The sequence below is a fragment of the Sphaerodactylus townsendi genome, linkage group LG06, assembly GCF_021028975.2.
Source record: "Sphaerodactylus townsendi isolate TG3544 linkage group LG06, MPM_Stown_v2.3, whole genome shotgun sequence".
In the NCBI taxonomy this organism is placed as follows: Eukaryota; Metazoa; Chordata; class Lepidosauria; order Squamata; family Sphaerodactylidae; genus Sphaerodactylus; species Sphaerodactylus townsendi.
In genome coordinates this window covers 91,290,283-91,312,303 of record NC_059430.1, presented here as the reverse complement: position 1 = coordinate 91,312,303, position 22,021 = coordinate 91,290,283, and the positions used below count along the sequence as shown (strand labels likewise).

The window sequence follows — 22,021 nt, the reverse complement described above, 5'->3', positions numbered from 1 at the left end:
TTAAAAAGGTGCATTCTTGCCTCTCAGTTTTATATGTTGACACTCAAATCCAATATTGTTCTGGAGGTCTCTCCGAAAATAAAATGTGTTATTAAATAAGCCTTCAGACAGACAATTAAGCGGCAAATCTCCACATGCCACCTATTTTAACTAGGTGAATGATATAAAGCAGATACCTTGTACAAGCACAGCTGGTGGTGTGGTAAGAGAAATGTGGCATCAGTCTCCCTTCATGGGAAACAGGCCTTTTGCAACAGCAGAACAGACTCCATGCTCTTCTTCACCAAACGGAGGCTAGAAATCCCTGTGACACAGGTGGTAGAATGAACTGGGATTGGGGAGGACAAGCTCTTGCACTCCTTAGTAAATGCTCACATGGAAAGGGCCAAAGATGTGAAACGCTTATTGCAGAGCAATCAGCTGATGTAAATATCATCCCAACATACTGAGTGACTATTGGAGCGTGAATGTAAAAAGATGTGAGATTCAATGTGAGAACCCATTTCTATTTATGGTTCAGTCAATGGCCACCTGAGCAGTTCTGGTCAAATCATTTTGCTTTTCCATGACAAGATTCCTTCTGGGGAGAAAAAAATTAGGAATACATTTTTCCTCAGAACTCTTTATCCCACTATTAGAATATTTGGAATTATTTGCAGTGAAAAGTTTTTGATCCTGTTTATAGCCAGTGTGGCATAGTGTTTAGTAGACTAGCCCAAGGGGCCCAAGTTCTAGTCCCCCTTCTGCCATGAAAGCATGCTGAGCAACCTTGGGCCCTTTAAAAATCAGTCATGCTTTCTCAGCATCTCACTTGGTTTTGGTGGGCATAAAATGGAATAGAGAAGTGTAAATGAAGTAATTAAATACAGAGCATTCCTACTGCAGGCAGTGAACTTCTATGAAGTTGAAGAACTTGGCCAGAGTGAGGCAGGTGACACTCCTGGAGTTTAAACTGTTTTGTTCCTTCTTACAGAGATAGGGATGGATCCAGTGCATTGTGGATCTTCCCCTCCCAAGTAGCCATTCTGAACTTGAGAAAACATGATTCCTGGGCTTGTACAACTTGAACAGAGTAATAGCTACACAGGTCAGGAAGCTGCTGTGAAAAGGGGGAAAGGGTTAAATCACCCCCTTCTTCCTTTTCTGTGAAACCTGGCTGTGGGAAGATGCAGAAAAGATGATTTTGCCCACTACCCCAGCTTCTCAGCCTACACGGGTATTACTCCTTGTGGGTCCTGCGACCCAGGAATAAACCTACCCAGGATCAAAAACTGCTTCAGTGGGAAAGATCTGCAATGATCAAAGCCACTCACTGATTGATTGCTGAATCCATCCTGAAGACTGTCATGCAGGTGCTACACCTTAGAATAGTAGTACGTACCTGTGTCCACACATTGGTGTCAATGGGTTTAGGTGGAGCACCAGATGCAACACGGGATCAGGCTGTTCCTGTTGAAAATGCACTGCATGGGATTGTGCCCAGACCCCCACATGACACCATTTCAGTTGTGCAGTGTGGAACCTCCAGCTTCCAACTATTCAATCAAACTTCAGGCTATTCAGACAAAAAAAAAGGGCACTTTTGCCACATAGAGTGTCTAAAATACACACAGACCAAACACACCTGTTGAATTAGAGCAATTTATTGTATTGTTGACAAAGAAGGATTCCCAGAGATTGATAAACACAACACAATTTTATGCACCATTTCACAACTAGTCCCTTGTTGGTTTTATTAAGAACATAGTAATTTAAAAAATAGCTAAATATGTACATATTAATAAAACTTATATACATAAGATTGAGACACCTTTTTTACCTAAATATGGAATGATTTTCCTAATAAAACCTATAAAAAGACTTCTGAATAAAAGTTTGAACAGTAGTCACAGTTAAGTAGACACAAATACAATTGTTGTTTTCAGATTTACAAAAGAAAAGTTGATTCTGTTGGTTAACAGTTACCGCGAGTATGCTTTATTTGTAGATTTACCGTAAAGATGCTGGGACGATTGAGAGGTTCCATTCGCAAAGGAGCAGTCCCATCAGTCTTTGAGGAGAAAACACACATTTAAAGACTGCAGTGCACGTTGCATTTAGCTTGTCTTCAAGAAACCATGGCCACATTTCAATAATAAATTGTATACATTAATTTTAAAATTCCAAAGATAGTTACTGAACTGCAGGACAAGTGGTTATTCAGCCTGAGTAAAACACGTCAACAGGTCCTTTATAAGCATCGATAGCGCAATCCCTTGGTGTACTTCTGATGACTACCTATGAAGTGCTCAGTTCTTAATCATTCATTAACAAACATGACTATGGTAACTTTATACTCAAAAGCCTGGTTTTTCAAAGAGAAGGGGAATGCACAGGTAATGTCTGCTTCAAATGGTATCTGTGCGGTTTTAGTGTGAACTGCACAGAATATGTAGCTTTATGCTCTTGACAAACTTCCCTTTTGAAAGCAGAAACATAAAATAAACCAAAAATATAGGTGGGGGGGGGGAGAGAATGTTTGCATTACATTAAGGAATGTTGACAGAAATGCATATAATGGTGACTAGACCTTTGGAAAGAAAAACTCCACCAATGCACTAAGTAGATAGAAAATGACAAAAAGAGATTTCCTTAAACATTCAAAAACAAAAGCCCTGCAAGATCTTTTATTAAGCCTTTTAAAATGGCTTTTGTTTTTGGCATTGGTTACAGATAGATGTGACCATCTGAGTCTTTCCTCTTAAAAACTGTTCTGTAAGATGGTACACAGAAAGGACTACATGGCACATATTTTGCATTGTGGTTATTCCCAGAACTGTCTCTGACCTAATGCAAAACAACTGCCTTAAGTATCTGACTGAGGTATTCCAACAGAGAAAGTAGACTCTAGTAAAAAGGCTTTTTGGACGTTTTCGGAACTGATGCAGGATGGAAGTTTAGAAGGGGGATAATTGGCATATTCGCAGCCATTATAACCACTTTCCTTTCCTCCTTGATGATGGTTACTCACAGGGAGTACAGAGCAGATGGGAAAAGCAAGGTGTGGGCTCGGACTCAGCTGTGAATTGTCATTAGGAGGGGAAAGGAGAGGGCACATGCAGTTAGGAAGCCTACCAGTAGGTCCATATGATGGAAGCTCAACATGCAGGATCCTTCTCCCTATATAAAGGGAAGGAATAAGACTGCAGAAATCAAGCCCACGTGCACCCTCTCCCTCCACTTCAGGACAACTGTCCTCAGCTGGGTAAGCATATAAAAGCCACACAGGTCAGGAAGATGATGTACTAGAACTTTTGTTGCATCTGGTAAAGCAGGAATGCTGAAGAGGCTCCTGAAGGTAAGAGCTACTAGGATGAATATTCATGTATACTCCCATCTCACTCTGTTCCTCCTCTGAATGGAATATCCCACAGGCTACACAAACCCATATGAAAACTACCTCTACCATTGAAGCTGGGATGGTGTATTCCCTATGCCTATAACGTATATGCTTTTATTGATTAAAATATTTATATTCTGCCTTCCCTTGTGGGTCAAAGTGACTTACAAATCATTGCTCAGCTTTGTTATAATATGAGAGTATTGTGGAGCTTTTATGGATAGGGTTTGCTCTTGAAAAAGGACTTTGGTTTTCTTTTGGAATTATTAGGCAGAGCTGCCAGGGTGAATATTCCCAGGGGTGTGGGTGAAGGAAGAGTGCTCTGTAAAGCAGTCTGCTGAGTAAAATGTCTGAAAAACCCTGGTATCAAACACTAGTCATTTCACATTCACAAATACTTGCTCTGGACTGGACACCAGGCAACCTAGCAAAACCAGTCACGGGAGGGTGCATCTGGTGCAGATAAGAATGTTTGAAAATGAAAGGAATCACAAACGTGGGGGAGGGGTAGTTCCAGATCAGATGAGAATTTATGGATTCGCTAAAATGTGGTAATTTCTTGGTCCTATATAAGGGGGGGGGGGGATCTCTTACAGCTCCCTTCTAAGAGGACAGGAGGCTTCCAACAATGTTCATGTTCCTTTGTTTAACTGAAGATGAAACAAATAGCCAGCATGCATAAGTTGATGTGGGAAAATACAACCACAAAGGCAAAATCTGTTCTATTACAGTGGTTACCAGATTAACTGCACACAATGGTTGCTGCTGAACATGACTATTCTGATTTAGAATAAAGGAATTGATCTGGTTGCTTTGTTATCCCAATTACAGAAGCATGAAAAAAATGCAAGATTGAGGCCCTGATGGAGTAGAATATAGGTACTGAAGTAATTTGGAAAGGTTGCTGGTATCCTGCTGAGGCATAAAGATGGAGGCTCTGCTAATGAAACACGGGCATACAATGTGTGGCTTCAAAGAGGCTACCTGGAAAAGAGAAGTTAATACTTTAAATGAGATTTCAAGGAATAACTATGCATCTTAAACCTATGATCTGAAATTCAAGGAACTGACTGCGTTATCAGTATAATATAATCACAAAATATGAGTGCTCTATAAAGTCCTTTTGCCATCAGTGATACATCCACCTTGTGATTACGGCCGCATATGATACTACGGAGGAAGTAGCAGAGGTCCTTAGTGACATGGCCATATTCTCACGAGTTTTCTTAGTGTACTGCTCTGCTTTTTTGTCCCCACAGATCCTAACATGTCCCCACCATCCTCAGATATCAGTCTAGGAAACTAGAACACCACTACTGGGGCATCCACCAAAGGTACCTGTAGACTATCACTGGCATAAGATGGTACGGAGAACAACTTTTTAACCAATCCAGGAAATTGCCTTTTGCCACAGGCATCAACCACTCAGCTTTCAATTGTGTCTCAAATGACTGAGGATAAGGAGGGGCAGGACTGACATTGGGAAGAAACTCTCCCTTCCCTACAAGGGATCTCAAGCCAGGTTTGCAGCGTGCCCCCCTCCCCTTTTTGACTTTTTAAGATCCAGTGCTGCCATGGTCTTGGTACATAAATCCAGCACCAACATCAAAGGCATCAGCATCAACAAATGTATTGACAGCACGTGCGTTTGCATCGACTGGTCTTGGCACCAAGGAGAAGCACTGGTACAGGAGTACAGAAGTGTCATGGGCCAGCACTGAAGGTGGTTGGCAAGCCTCAATGACAGCCCTGGAGACAATGAAGCAATGCTTGTGGAGGCCGAGCAAGGTGATGTGTCATCAGTTGAAAGAGGCTCCACACCAATGTGGCAAGGCATTGCTGAGGATAATCGAAGCTAAGCCTCCGACAAACTGCTTTCAGCAGTAACAACAACAGTTAGCACCAAAAACTGCCAACAAAGAGGACTGTGCCCACGAGCCTCGGAAAACTGGAGGGAGTGGGATGAGGAGTGTCAATGTCAGGAGGACTTGGACTCAGATTTTCCATCCCTTTTTGCTCTGTGCTCTGATGGCTTGGACCATTTAGGAGCTTTTTTACTCAGTGGCTCTGAGGAAGTTTGAATTGGTGAGCGTGGCTTGGAGGAAGGTGCACAAAGGACACTACAGAGGGGGATTTTGATGAGCTATCCTCATGAAGCCCCTCAGTAGCCTATTCCTCCCACAAAGAAGTCTTCAGTCTAGAGGCTCTCACCACTAAAGCCTTGGGGGTGAGGAGGGCACAGAAGTGGCAGGTGGAGAGGATATGGCCTTCACCCAGGCACAACAGGCAGTCCTTGTGGGTGTCATTTTTCTCCATTTTAGCCCACATGGAGCATTTCTTAAACAGTGACTCTCCTTTGGCAAACATCGTGACGGGAGAGAGGTTTTACCTCAGAAAAAGGAAAGAAGTGGGCTGAGGTAAACCCACACACCAGCACAAGAGAAACTTGCTACTGATTTCTGTGGCAGAGGTAGAAGAACTGAGAGGAGTGCTCCTCTTAATCACAAGACCATTTGGGCAGGAAAGCCTGCCCTGGGCTCTGGTTGAGAGGGGGAGGAGCACTGTGGAGAGTTCTCATCCTCAATAAAGCTTGCTATTTGATACCGCGGCTGGCCTGTGTAAGCACAGTCCCAACGTGAGACTGCACAGAAGACCACAAAGATGAAAGGGGAGAAACATTGAACCAGTTCCATTGTCCAAAAGGATAAGTTGTGGTAATCAAGTAATCATCTTCTGCTAAGTTATCATCTTCCTTGACCTGGATAGCCCAGTCTAAACAGATAAAGGGCCTGTCTTATTTAGTACTTAGATAGGAGATCATCAAGAAGGACAGGATAGCTGCAGAGAGGCAGGTACTGGCAAATCATCTCTGAATTTCTTTTGCCTTAAAAATCCTAAGAGAGGTTGCCAGAAGTTGGCTGTGACTTGACAGCAAAATAAAATAAAATACAGCCACCTTCTGAAGTTTCAAGCTTCAGAAAATCAGGCACAGGTGCAATGTCACCCCATGTCTTCAGAGATGCAGAAGTACAGCCACCCTTCCTGTGGAAGACACTGGTGGGAAGGGGACTAAGATCTGGAACCATATCTAGTGACAATGCTTATAGACAAAGGAAACTAGTTGAGATAAGAAGTACCATTCAATTGCATTCTAGCTACCAAAATCCCATAAAACCAAACCAACCAAAGCAGATTACTTTTTTGTTAATAACAGCTTTTTACCTGTTTGTAGTAGAGAAGGATCCAATGTCTCGTCACAGTCTGTTGCCTCTGCTAAATACAGATAAGATGCAAAAAATCATTATTTTTTCCTAAATACACAAACATTGAAACAATTAAGTAAAACAGCAGTTTAAAAAAAGAAGGGAAAAGAGTCAATGGCTATTTATATGAATAACAGGTAAAATAAATATACAACTCATTCATACCCTATAGATAACTGGCTGTGGCTTTAAAGGTTTATCAAGCCAAAGTAGTACAACCTCTTCTGTATGGGGTGCCACTATGGATCGGCTCATGGAGTAATACAGTAGAGGGTTCAATCATCGTTTCTCTATAAAATATTTGGGGTACCTCATTGTGTACCATATGTGGTTTTGTGATTGGAGGCTGGTTTGCAACTCTTAATAACTAGGGTATGGCTACTTACCTTTAAGTTCTGGGTAACTTTATGTTTTTGCACTGAGTCCAGTAGCCTACTCTATAGAGCCTTACCAGATCTCCAAGTTTCTGAATGGCGGGGGACAATTATTGGCAAACTTTCCACTCTTGGTTTATCACCGGAGGCCCTTCTTATGCTCAAGCCTCAAGAAATATTAAGGGAAATTAAAACAATACTGTTTGATCAAGAGCAACAACTCTTACAGAGCCAAGCAAGAATATGCTCCCCTTTATACTTTGGTATCATTCCAAAGGTTGGCAAGATGGCTATGTATCTACTGGAGCTATCTAATCCTAAACATCGATGAGCCCTCACCGGAGCCAGGTTTAACGTGTTTTCCCCAACTCTTCTTCAGGGCCTGTTTGACAATTCTCCTATATTAGATAGAGTGTGTCCATATTATCCAACTCTTATCAAAACACTTGAACATATTTTGCTCAGCTGCCCAAAATACAAGCTTTTTAGGGATGGTTTGTTACAAGGGACCATACATAACTGTTCTCCAAAAGCGAGTATTGTAAAACTATTGAATAGTAATGATCCTATGGTGCTAGGGAAAACAGCCCAGTTTCTATTGCAGGTCCTGATGGTAAGAGATGTTTAACACATTTTGTCTTGATTTATTTGTGTTTCCCTGCTGTGACTTTTCCTGGTATTCATGCCTAATAAAGGTTCTGTTGTTGTTATTGATAACTGGATTTTACTTGTTTGTCAAATTTGCATGAAGAATTGTGCTGTCAAATCAGCACAATGCCCGTCCAGGTCAGAATCCTCCTTCAATCAACAGGCAATAGTTTCTCAAGAAGTTATAAATATTGGTCAAGACGATAGTTACAAACAACTTAACCCGAAGCTTATCCAAGGGAGAGCTCAGTAGTGGAACCGGGTCTGAATACTGAGTGCCTCCAAAGTAGCCCCTATTAGCTCACAAACCTGTGCCTTGCTTCTCATCACCTCAATGTGTGGGAATAAAAGACAAGTGTCAAGAGAGAATCCATTTTTGTTTGCTAGGTGTGTTAGAAGGCAGAATAAAACATCCTTTTTCTTTCTCATGAGCTCTTCTGCAAGGTCATCATTCTTGTTATAGGGTATGAAATCATCCTAATTAGTTCAGGCCAGTTGTAACCGGTTTGTTAGAAGGGTAATTGGATAGGTTTCATTTTAAGAAGGAGGGGTAGATGTGTGCTCATCATCGAGAATGTTTTGATCAAGGTATAGTCTCATTGGTCAATTAATGATCACTTGATGTGGCCAGCTTGGATCACAAATTAGTGTTAGTAGTTACTTTTCCTTTTTCTTATGTCAATGCTTTTGCCTCCACTCTACCTGAAGATATTTTAAGAACTTTGCACATGTACTGATGACTTCTTGTACCTTTTGCCTGCAAGTGTTTCTTTCAAGTAAGTAGACCTTAGCTTTTGTTGTTTTATTGTGTATCTGAATTACACCTTTCATTTTGTGTTCACTCTTATATTTTTAAATTCTTGTTTTATAACCTTTCTTTAATAAAATTTTAAAACACAGTTTGTTGTCTGGAGTGCTGGTTCAGAGCCCACGGCTTGGCAATGCTGCCACCCCAAAGACCAAGTGAGGTCTTCGACAACAGGTCCTCCCTGCAATGATCTATGGGATTTTCCCATGTACAACCCAGAAGGCTAAGTTGAAAACAAAGTCACAAAAACACACATTACAATGTTATACTCATATTCTTGCTGAATTTCTGCTATTATGCAGATCAGGATTTCAGGATCCAGACAATAAAGTCCATTCTACCCCCCCCCCCACGAGGATGATAGTCTCTCTAATGAAGAAACGTCTTGTAATTCTGACATAAACCTCAACCACACCTTTTACAATGTCACCAGCTACTGGAAAGGTAAGATGTTCACGTTTCACTGCATTTTGTGTTAAGCAAAATAGAACAGACATTAATTCTACTGAAGGCCAAGCCACCCTTCCCCCATCCCGTGCCCCACATATGATGGGTAAGTTGCTGCCTGTCCTCTTATTCTTCAAGCCCCACAGAGTTGGAATTGCATGGAAAGAAAGGGCTCAGAAAAGGGAAGGTGACTCTTCAGACACCAAGAGTCTCCCTGACCAGTCCTCTGTCCCTTGAACATGGCCAAAGAAGCCAACTGACATACAAATACATAATCAAAGACTAACAAAATGCTGAAAAACACGGCCCATTTTACTGTCAAGTTTATGAAATGCAAAACCATCCCACCTAGTCCAGGCTTTTGAATCCAAATCAATAACCAAAATGGGGTCCAAATAGGATGATTTCCAGTTGTGAACAAGTAGCATTAATGATGCTTGTCTCATTAATGAGTATTTGCAGTACTAGTTTCAGAATCCAATCAACAAAATAGCTTTCAGGAAAATATTTTTTTTAATTTTCTCTGCCAGATATTTTCCCATTGCAAATGCAAGTAGAAAAGGGGCCAAATAAGCTTGAAACTGGATTGTGTGATCAAATAAATCATCCAACTATGTAATTGAAAAACACTGGCAAGGCTAAACAAAACCATTTTAAATACAAAATCAATTCCTCTTTATTTATCTGTTGATGATTTTGAAACTGTTAAAGCTTCTGAGCATTAACAGAATATACTTATGAGGTCATAAGCCTGAGATTTTAAAGTAGCATTTCATAGGATCGGCTTACGCAACAGAGGGTGTCACTGAGTGGGCACACAAATATCTGCCTGGCTTCATAGCAAACCAAAGACATCAGTTTAAATGACTCCACCAAGATCATAGTGCATCCTGTTCAGTGTTCTACTTCTTTGCCAGATAAAAGTCATGAGAACAAAGGAGAGGTTCTTCTTGGGTGAGTACCCACTGTGTACAATTCACTCCTCAGAAATACTCTTGAACATCTATCTTCCTTGCTAGCTTTCATCCACTATATCAAAAAGCTTTTTCTGTAACATGGTTCTGCAAGCCTTGAACTGGGAATGTTACTACTTTTAAGGGTCTTTTTAAAAGGCTGTATTGAACTGTGTATGCTATTCTATCATTTTAAATTCTTATTGCTATTTGTCCTTATTTTTTTAAAATAATACTTTTAAGTGGTAAACAGCCAACTCGTTTATAAATAAACACCAATGCTCTTAAATAACTAATTTATTTCCCATTCTATACTTCTTACCAATGTAGTATTTGATCACACCCATTTCTCTCAATTTTAATGACATGTGAAATAACTCATGATCTAGACAGGACTCACTCAAGGCAGGACAGAATAAAAAAACACATGAAAATATCAAAATCAGTCACCATTAAAAACTAGCCAATAAAACTCAGAAGTATAAAATATCTTGCAGCCTAAATTATTCTTATAACAGTCCTCAAAGTACTGAACACTTTGATGATATATAGAACGGTATCAATTGTTGAATCTTGAGGTACTGAAGGTGGTTGGCATCTCTGGAGTGACATTGCTAGGTATCTGGTAGCATCTTAACACATACCTTTTCACAGAGGCATAAATTCTAGGTTAACTGATAAGGAAGTAGAGGAAAAAATAAAACAGATCCACTCTTGACTTCCTGGACCACGCACAGAGCAAACTGTAAAGGATTCCTAATGGCAAACAATTCCTAATACAGAGAAGATCTGACCACACTGGCCTTCAAGTCCCCTAAAAGTTCATGAGAAAAAATCCTAAGGAAGCAAAAAGGGAAGTATTGACACACTGGACCCTCTTTGCCAAGGAAACTCAGCCCGCACAACGCTAATTGAGACATGCATAAAAACTAGGCAGTGGGTACAGGAAGGCTCTGGCGCCTCCCTTATTCCCTGTAACAGCTGGGACACCCTTAGAGAGGATTACTTCAGACCTGGGGAATCATGGCTTTGTGGCCAACTGGAACTTCGCCATGATTTCAGCTTCATTAAAGCAAAAAGAATACATGCAGTACAACAGAAATGAGACAGCTTCCTTGTCACCTCAAAACATAGACATGTTCAGAGATTAATCAGTCAACCTTGAATCAGAATGTGAGTAGTTACAAAGCAATTAAGAGACATGCATGGATGCATGCATGAGGCAGCCACCTCTCAGAGCAGGGCGTTTCTTCAGAGATTTCCAGTTGTGGGGTTCCAACCCCCTCTGGACTACCAATGACTTGCCCCTTTCCTTGCTACCTTCATATTCAGTTTGCTTCCCTCCTCTTCCCCTTACCTGAACCTCTTTTTAACCGTCTTCTTGCCAGTTTGATTTGATCCTGCAGAATCTGCACCCAATCCCTTGGGCCAGGCAGTTTATCCACATGGTTTGCAGTGCAGTATTTTTCCGTGAACACTAAAATCAGAAGGACAAAACATACCTTTTTTGTCAAAAGCAAACTCCTTTTCAAAGTTGGAAAAGTTAAGATGAGGAAGAGAACAAAGACATCAAAAATAAAATTCCAGCACCAAGTCATGAAAGAAACAAAATCAGAATAACTGGCTGGGGTGGGTTTTCCGGGCTGTGTGGCTGTGGTCTGGTAGATTTTGTTCCTAACGTTTCACCTACATCTGTGGCTGGCATCTTCAGAGGTGTATCACAGAGGGAAGTCTGTTACACACTGTTACACAGACTTCCCTCTGTGATACACCTCTGAAGATGCCAGCCACAGATGCAGGTGAAACGTTAGGAACAAGATCTACCAGACCACGGCCACACAGCCCAGAAAACCCACCACAGCCAGTTGAATACGGCCGTGAAAGCCTTTGACAAATTGACAGTTTTATGGACTACATTGAAAAATCATGTTTGAATTCATCCCCCCCCCCAAATTACCCTGGATATACAAAGCAAGCAAGACCTGTCCATAGCCCACTCATTTTACACATGCAGCGATTTAACATGGGAAATATTCAAACATATGGGGTTAGCCACACATACTGTATCAGGAGATCATTTGGTCTATCTCCCAAAAACAGTTATTGACTGACTGAAGGTATGCAAACAAGTTAGAAATTCCACATGTAACAGCAGAAATCTCTTAAGCACTCAACAAATATTTAGCATACTGAAGAATATTAGTAGACAGAAGCATTGAAATTCCAAGAATAAGATTGTACCAGTGCATCCTCAATACAAACAGAGACATTAAGACCTGAAAAAATGAAAAAAAAATTGAGGAGAAAATTTTTCTTTTTTTTTCCTGCGGCCTTTTCCCAATTTTTCCAAAAGAAAAAAATGGCAGTTTGGGGGAATACTGAAAAAAGTCCCTATGAAATACTTTCTCTTTAGGAAAAAGTCTGAGTCCAGCTTCATGTCCAACCAAGTTTTACTTTTGGTATAAGCTTTTGTGTGCATGTACACATCTTCAGATACAATGAAACAAAAGTCACCAACCATTATATTTAGATGAGGGGAGGGTGAATCTGGAAGGGCTAATTAGGGACAATATGCATAAGTAACTGAACATTAAGATTGGATCAATGCAGGTGATGAAACCTATGAATGGCAGCAAACTAGCTTACAGCACAATAAAAGTTTACAGCCAGATGCTGGAACTGAATGACGCTGGCATATGCAGAGATAAGAATTCAATATCTCTATTGAGTCCTAGTGTTCCCATTGTCTGGAGTGTTGTAATAAGTTCCAACACAGAAACCTCCCGTTCTGGTCTATTTCTCAAAAAAAAAAAGGCAATAAAACAGCTACTTTTGAGATCCAGTATTGCATGTCCTAGAAGGCTGAAATATTCTCCTTCTGGGCTCTCAGTTCTGTTATTCCTGATGTCAAATTTGTGTCCATTTATCCTTTGATGTGGGTTTGATCTGAACTGGAGGGCATTGCTGGCATTTAATGGCAAATTCAGTGTTAGAAGATGAGCAAGCGAACAAGCCTGAGATGGTGTAGTAGTTGATGTTGTTAGGTCCAGTGACTGTGTTGTCTGGATGTCTGTGGTGGCAATGTTGGCATCTGGGGTTATTGCAAACTCTACCAGTGTTGATCTTCAAATTAGATGTTGTATTACTGTAGGTGAGTTGTTTAAATTGGGGGGGGGGGTGTCTCTGGGCAAGAAAAGGTCTGTCCCCAGTAATTGTGAAAGAGAACTGACATTATCCAGTACAGGTTATCAGTTGCTGATGATGCGTTGAACTGTTTTAAGTTGTGAGATAATTAGTGATGTTCTGTTATTTTTGATATGTGATAACTAGTGATGTTCTATTATTTTTCTCTTTTGGACCCATCTTGCAACAGGTTTCTCGGGGCACTATTCTGGCTTTGTAATTGGGTTCTTGACTTCATCAGGTAGGTATTTTGGTTTCAAAAAAATTTGCTGTAAATCTCAGTCTGTAGAATTGGAGCAGATGCGGCTGTAGCATAGAGCTTGGCTGAATACAATGGATTGTTTGGCACATTGAGGATGGTCGCTGGAGGCATGTAGATATATTTGTCAGTCAGCTGGTCTCTGGCATATGGTGGTGTCTATGCATCCATCGTGCATTTTTACTGTAGCATCCAGAAAATACATTTCTTGTGTAGATTGGTTCTTTGTCAGGTTGATGGTGAGGTGAAAGTCACTGAATGCCTGGTGGGATATATCCAAGGCTTCTTGACCATGTTGTTACTCAAAATGGTAGGGTCTATCCATTTTTTGGTTGGGGAATTAGTGACAGACAGAACAGGTTGCTCTGTGAGAGGGGGTGACCAGGTTGGTCTACCTGTTTATACCAGGGCTGTTTGTTGTTAGGAATCCGCAGGAGACCAAGGAATAAAGTTTAACAAATTTTATTTGGAAGTAAAAATAATAACCTTACAAACACGCAATTGGGGTAAAGGCATATAATATTGGAGAGCCATACAATTTAGAAAGGGAGAAAGAATAGGGTTTGGAATAGATTGAGGTCAATGTTGGGTAATGATTTCCTGTCCAGAAGAGGAATGGTCCGAGAAGCAGAGTTCAATGCCCACATTGAGCTCCAAAGAAACAGGGTGAAAGCAGCTGACTCACAGCATAACTGAAACAAAGGCGGTCCAGAAAACACTGGGCACTGACTGCAAGGTGGGCAGCTAATTTATAGGAAAACTTGGCCCCTAGTAATGTTAGGAGAGCTTAATCCTCCTGGACAAAGATGGCTCCTGTCCCCCAAAGGAGAACAATGAGATGGACACTAGGTGACTTAAACCTGGGGAGTGTCCTGAGATTATTTTAGGTGGGGTTGATGAAATCACAACTCCAGGGCTATTCTCATTCAATGTGAGGTGCTCTTCCCCAGAAGTAAAAACACTGCTTTGGTTGCAGCGGCCATCAAAGTGCAAGGATCTTCATTGTGTGACTGAAGGTAAGCTACAGCAGCCATTTTGTCACAGCCATTTGTTGGCTCTGCACACTGCCCTATGTCAGAATTCCAAAGGTGCCCACAGGCTCAAAAAAGTTAAGGAGTCCTGCTATAGACATGTACAGCCTTTAAATCCAATATGAATTTCTGAACCTAGAGGAATTCCTAATCTTCATGAGGGGAGTATGAAGGACTTTCACTGCTTCTCAACTATTACGGTTTCTATTGTCAATAATCAGAGAGCAGTCAGGTTAAAAGGACTATTTCACATTTCCTTCAATCCTCTGTGACACATATGCCCATGGACTGGGTAACAAGTAGCTTATTGTTCTACCTTGCAGGAAGGAATAAAAGAAACAAAACGAGGTGGGCCAGAAACTGCACCAAAGCCTTCAGAGGAAAACTCTAAAAGTTTCATTGAGAACTAAGCTCTCACTAACTACCCTGTTTCTCCTAAAATAAGACATCCCCTGAGAATAAGATGTAGTAGAGGTTTTACTGAAGTGCTAAATATAAAATCCCCCGAAAGAAAGACGTAGCAAAGTTTTTGTTTGGAAGCATGCCCATCGAACAGAACACCAGAGCATGCAGCTGTGGAGTGGAAAAATAAGACATCCCCTGAAAATAAGACATAGCGCATCGTTGGGAGCAAAAATTAATATAAGACACTGTCTTATTTTCGGAGAAACATGGTAGTAGCCACAGAAGGAAGCAGACAGCATCTAGCTGGAACTATATTTAACTGGAAAAGATATTATTATTATTGACCCATACAATAAAGCACATGGAAAAAACTTGTCTATCTTACTACCCCTCCCTCCTCCTGAACGACTTTAATAGACTAGGAAGGAAAGATAGAAAACCACAGAAAAAGGAAAGTAATCAGAATCCAGGGAGCCTGTGACTTTTTGCCCCAGAGGAACAACCCAAACACCCCATCCAATAAGAAAAAAAATTGCAGTGAGTGACAGCTATGACACTAGTAATCAGAAAACTGCTCAGCTTCCCTCTACCCATTTGTATATTTTGTTGGGTCATCAGCAGTTAATAAACAAATCTCCATTCTCTCCCCAACTGATAAAGATATATCCAGGAAGCAGCCCCGTGGAGATCATGCTATTATTGATGACAGGGATGAGGGATGCTTGAACAGGAATGAAGAGAGACAAAACCAACAGATAAGGTGGCAGATGAGATCATGCCAGGGGTGGTCAGGCTCTTTAACTAACCAGGAAAGGTCCTGATGAATTACCACAGGCCAAGAGCAAGCAGTACCAAGAGGCTCTTGTGGTGATGGGAGTGCCACAGGGTCGAGTCAGCTTGGCTCAAGGTGTGGCAGCAATGATAATAGGTGTAGACACAAGACAGTCATTATCTCTGCAGCCTGAACCTTAAGCTGAGCAGACCCTGTGGTACTATCAACACCACAAAGTGGAGGTGGGAGGATCTGACTGCACTGGCTTCAGGGCTGTTTGTCTTAATCTGCCCTGGAAAGAAACAACAGTGCAATGAGATGGAGACAGGAGAAGTGTGTGGGGAGGGGGGACAACGACTGTGGGGCAGAGCAAGCTTGGGTACAAAGTACAGACTAAAAAAAAAGCCAAATGTAGAAAAGTAGTCCTCTGTCTTTGAATTTTCTTCAAAGTAAAAGTAAAACAATGGCTGGTGAAAATAAAATATACTGATAGAACAAAAAGTTTCCCTTTGCTCTTACCTAGTTCGAACTTTGAGCAGGCCAGTTCAGTTTCTGGCAACAGGAAAGAGAGTTAGAAGAAGCACTAAAGAATATCTGGAAGGGCTAACACAAGAAACTCTTACAGCAATGATGCAAAAAACAACCCAAAAACAAAACATAACCCAACAAGCACTTAAGGAAATTGCATACTGGCAGAGCCACCCCAAGGAATTAATGGAGCCACAGTATCTTGTCTCACACTTATTTAAAGGCAGCCTGCACAACTGGAGCCAGGCAGAGTTAAGTTCCACTTCGTGCCATCTCTTGTTGTTCTCTTTCAGAAGAGAAATCCTCTCTCAGGCATGGCAGAGTTCTTCCTGCAATATCGTTTATATGGTGCCATCACAATAAAGACAACCCTCTCATTATAGCAATGCCTAGCAGTACCGCTTCCAACATTATCAGCTGCTGGATGCCACTGAAAACATCCAGAGAGTTTGATATTGGTTTTAAATTTCATCACATTACTGAGTCTTCTTTCATTTAGGAAAGAGTGTAATAATCTCAGTTACAAGTATTTTTAAAGACATTAGAAGCCTGGTGGCTTTTGTAAGGTTTCCAATCAAACTTTTGGAATAAAAGACAATACCTGCCAAAAATCCGAAACTATCAGACTTGACTACTGAGTTAAAATGCCTACATATCATCACACCCCAGTACATACATATGGGGAAAACGAACAAACACAACATCAAAAAACAAACAAAAAAACTAATGGCAACTTGTCCACATGGTAACATACATGCAGCTCTCCCACCCCAAGCCCTCACTTCATGTGCAGTGATTGGCGCAAAACTACGGTAGTCAACAGCAATATGTACTGCTAAGAGTAGCAATTAAACTAAGACACATCTACCCCTGTCTGTATGAATGGTTGTGAGAAAGCAGACCAGACAGCATCTGGTCCTAGAATACAAAGCAGGAAAGGCCCCACTCTTGGAACTGAGGAAAGGGGCATTCCTTGTTCTGACTGCATGATTGTTTGGGCAGGAAATGGTCAGAATAGCTCCGAGAGGGTGTTTAGCATGGCCTAGAGGAAATTTTAAGGGAAAAAATTATCTGGGGCAGGTCTGCTCATTCACATCCCTATGTGTGCTTGGACAGAAGACACTTGATAAACATCGGTTCCAGGTTAGTGCAACCATGCCTTCTTTCATCATGAAATTCAAGGCAACTTACATAGGTTACCAGAGGTCTCCTTGACCAGATCCAGATGTATGTACCTTCCACAAGGTCTCTGTCTTGTATGCCATACCTTGGGATCAAACCATACCTTGGGATCAGGTATGCCATAACTTGGGATCAGACCATACCTTGGGATCTTTGGAATTGGAACAGGAATGCATCCATTGAAATGTAGTGGCAATGGATAATGCAGGGTCTTAGAACCAAACCTGTGGTCGGCTGAAGTATCAGACAGAGACTCAGAGCAGGCCTCTGAACCTGGAGTGGTTTCTTTTGATCTCTCCACATCAGATTTGAAAATCAGTTCCACATAGGTGTTGATAACATTGCTGAACCTGAAGGTAGTCTGTGAAGGAACCGACTGAATGTAGTCACTTTAGTCCTACAGATAAGCCAGTGACTTAAAAAAAGGATATGGCTGCCAAGACATGTACATTGGTAGTCACTGATGAGCAGCTGGACATGTCTCTTTATACCCATTTAGGATCCGGAGGTTAAATCTGTTCTGATGACTGTGTCACATCTGGGTCGAGTCCGCCCTCAGAAAATGAATGAGGAAGGGAATGAATGGATGGTGTCCTTGAAAGCAGGATGGTTTCCTCAATACCAGGTAATGGGATCCAGTGTTTTGTTTTAGATTTAGCTTCTTTTTGTTGGAGATTCCAGTGAGCTCCTCAGATTTGAGGAACAGCAGGATCAGATTCAAGTCTGTTGTTCATCTGACCTCAGGCCCATTGGAGTTGACTTAATAGAAATCATGGATAGCAGTTTAGGAGGACTCTCAGGCACTGCACTTTTTGTGGATGTTTCCAAAGACAACAGAACCTTTTCCCAGAGGACAGGCTTGAAATCTGACACCCTGTCACTTCGAGACTTTGGTGTAAACTGTTGACTGGTTTTGCAAGAAGTGACACTGTCCTTTGCCCAGGCAAAAAAGGCAAAGATTGATCATCCGTCTGGGTCATTTTGACTCTGCATTGGGAGAATTTCTTCAAAATGCCTTTCTGGCCCATCATCCAGTTGACTATCAGATATTTGTGCGAGACGGTTCTGAAAATGGCATTTAGGGTGATCAAAATACAGTCAAATAGACTGATACTTGCATTTCTCAAAGAGCTGAAGATGAGGAAAGATGCTAGGAAGCATGTACTCCATTCATGATGAAGAAGGAACTGAGGGAAGGGGTGCTCCTTGCTTGGACCACATGACCGTTTGGGTGGGCAATGGTTGCAACAGCTCTGAGAGAGGGTTTAGCAGCCCCAAATAGAAATTTTAAACTATGAAAAGAATCTCTGTGGAGCAGGCCTACTCAGTGTGGGACTGCAATGTAAGCTGTGTGTGGTTTTTGTGTGTGGAAACATTCAATATCACTCTCCCTCATCCGCCATCTGAAGTAATGCAGTCAAACAATAACTGCAGCACTTACAGAACTTTTCATTTAGGGCATACTTCAGGAATATGGGACTGATGACAGATCAGTTTAATGCCAACCCCCCCCCCCCTGAAATCACAGTTCTTAAATATAATGCTACACAAATACTGACACTCTAAAACAGTGGTTCTCAACCTTCCTAATGCCATGACCCTTCAATACAGTTCCTCATGTTGTGGTGACCCCCAACCCTAACATTTATTCATTTTACAGATGGAGAACACTGATGCAGAGAGTCTTAGGCGACCCCTGTGATTCGACCCCCAAAGGGGTCCCGACCCACAGGTTGAGAACCACTGCTCTAAAAGCACACAGGGAAAGAAGACAGGCACAAGATATATTAAACAAAGCAGAACAATACCTTTTATTGCACCCACAATATTTTGGTCTAGTCCTTTTCGGTTATCATTGAGGCCTCTTTTCCTCTTGCCATTCGGTAAGGAGTTGGCCAAGGTCGGGTCATCAAAAAACGCACATACCAACTTTCGAAACAGCAGGCTTCCTGAGCGAGTATAATTGGCTAAAATAGAGTCCAGCTGGGATTTGGGCATAAAGACGTCAAAGCCCTCAGCAAGTTGCACTTCTGGCTACCAAAAGAATATCAAGGTATGATTAGGGCATTCTGATGTAACTTGCTGAACATCCAAATCAACATGAATGTGTTAGCATCAACACATGCTACTTTTTCCTGGCACTGTTTTCCCCATCTCAAATCATCCCCAATTGTAACAAAATGCAAATACAAGTGTTACAACCATTAACAGAGTCACACATTATTCTGCATATTAAATGTCAGTAGGGCTGAAAAATGTCCGTGTGGTGGATTATCTATGAATTCAATATTGTAACTAGAACTTTAAAATATTTAGCCAGCTCTTACTAATTTAAAATTGGTTATTAGGAATGTGAAATATTATCACTTACAACTGTAGTCCTGATTGACACATTTAATTCCATTATAACCAATGGTTTTATCATATGCTAGGACTTAGGTTTCTCTGGCTATAGTTGAAACTTTAAGTAATATATAAGAAAAGGACCATTAAGAGCATAACAATTTTAAGAACTGCCCTGTTGCAGCAAACTAAGGTTCAAGTCATTCAACTGTAGCCAATTATATTTTTTCTGTGAAATCCACAGGGCTAGGTCAAGGTATCTTGTTACTTGAAGCAGGGTATAACCATCATGGGCCTTTCTACCATCATGTGTCCAAGACAAAACCCAGCACTGTGGTGGCATGGGCCCAGAAAGTGATTCAGGTCACCAATGGTTAGCAGCACTCCTGTGGTACACTGGTGCTCTCTTCATTGTACCTCCCAGAGCAATTGCCTGGGTGGCTTGATTGGAGAACCATCCCTCAAAGCCCAGGATACAAGGCAACAGCCTCTCTCTGTTATGTAGACACCTGGGAGTCAGAGCTAGATAGCTTCTACATAGAACAGGCAATTGATAGATTCATCTTCCAAGAACCCATCTGCTTCTTCTTAAAAGTTTTCTAACTAGTAACCATCCACCCCATCCCAACAGGTAATGTTAATGGAATGGAATGCAGCATCCGGAGTACTTTCTTTCACTTCTGATATCCCCTTGTAAATATGGCTCAGTAACTCACCATAACTGCCATTTGGAGCAATAACAAACAACATTTTAGAATCACTTTGCTGATGTCTTTTGATAGTCATGAGTAGCGGTATTCCACTTTTTAAAGTTTAGGTCAAAAACATGTTCTAGCCACTTACAACAAGCTTCACACTGATAAGTTACAGAGTAATATGATTTAGTACAATGTTTGTATTTATGCTTTTCTGCATTTGAACACAAGCCACTGTCAGATAACATTAAAACTTTGGCAGCACAAAGTTTTCAAAGTATAGAAAAGGTTGGAAGGGTTACAAAAAAATTAGGCAAATTTTAGCACATCTTAATCAGAACTCAACATGAAGCTCTCAAGGTGAGAACAGATGCTGGTGCCACAGATAGAACTCTGATCAGAGACAGTGTCCTATATGTTAACTGACTTCAGCACCAACTCAGTGACACACTTTGGCCGACACAAGTTTTTATTGTGTCCTTGTTTTCATTGTTACAGTACAACAAATTAAAGTGATCCTAATTTTATTAGAAAGTAATGACAACTTCAAAAACTGGCAAATCAGTATCCAGATTCGAAGAACCAAGGAAATAACTTTTTAACAAGGCTAAGAAAAGCTCCCCACTTTGCACATTCAGCACTGTGGGACTTGTAGGCAACAATCTCAGTTTATTTGGGTTTTTTTAAAAGGTTTACATAATATTTAAAGGCCGTGATTCCATCCAGCGGAGACCTGAAAACACATGGAGTATTTTTCTGATCTATAGATAGTACTGAAATAGCTGTGTGCATGAATGTGTGAGAGAGGGACGCTTTGGAAGCCACATCTAAATCTGCTTGTTAACAGTCGATTATTCATTTTATTTAGAGAAGCAAGCAAATTGATCTTTCAAGCAAAGGCACAGATTGTATTCTTGGTCTCATCTGTCTTGGAAAAGAACAATTTAACACAAGCAGAACAATGACAGATCATAAACTACAAGTATTTCTTATATAACATTAGTTAGCACATCATCTACGAAGTCAGGCAGAGAGTGTTTTCCATCACACAGATGCCACCACTGTACCTGGGACCCTCTGCGTGCCAAGCAGATGGTCGCAACTCCTCACACATCTGGTTTATCTATTCATCTGGTATTCCATGTGCTCATTTCAGTGTGTTTCAATGTATTAAAAAAATCACAAACATACACAGAAGATGACTGCCCTGGATGTGTCAGAGCTGATAATAAGATGCGGTAATTTTTTTACTCTTGTTTACTCTTGTAGTGATAAATGTGGAGAAGTCAGCAAATCAGTGCTGTGATACTATATTGTTTGGATCAGAACTTTATTTGAAAAACAAATTCACTGATAGATGACCTCAACATTCCCCACACCCCTCTTCATCTCCTTGTTGACTGGTACTATAAGGTACCCCGGCCTTAGGATCAGACGCCATCAATTAATTAATGTGGGTTTATGATGGTGCTGCTTGTGATTTTAAGGGATTTTAATGTTTAAAGTTTATAATTCGTATTTAATATTTATTGCTGTACTGTTGTTGTTGTACACCACCCAAAGCCCTTCGGGGATTGGGCGGTCTATAAAATATAATAAATAGTAATAATAATATTAGTCATATATGATAAAAGGCATGCTATCATAATGACTGGCCTGCAACTTTGCAGTGATCAGGCTATTGCATGGCAATAGAAATAATCACGGCTGTGTACACTCTCCTTCCAGAAAAATCAACACACTTGCATTAT

The 22,021-nt window shown here is 41.0% G+C and overlaps 1 protein-coding gene across 1 annotated transcript in view; it reads right to left on the bottom strand.

Moving 5' to 3' along the window:
• Window positions 1-1,627: 1,627 nt before the first annotated feature.
• The window catches only part of BEND7 (BEN domain containing 7), a 65,269-nt gene continuing 44,875 nt past the window's right edge, over window positions 1,628-22,021 (bottom strand). Inside the window, exons 6-9 of the mRNA XM_048500468.1 lie at window positions 19,041-19,266; window positions 11,230-11,349; window positions 6,602-6,652; window positions 1,628-4,363 (exon numbers count right to left, since the gene is read on the bottom strand). Coding sequence (XP_048356425.1) covers window positions 4,320-4,363; window positions 6,602-6,652; window positions 11,230-11,349; window positions 19,041-19,266 — 441 coding nt within the window. The 3' untranslated portion in view covers window positions 1,628-4,319. The remainder of the gene's footprint in view (window positions 4,364-6,601; window positions 6,653-11,229; window positions 11,350-19,040; window positions 19,267-22,021) is intronic.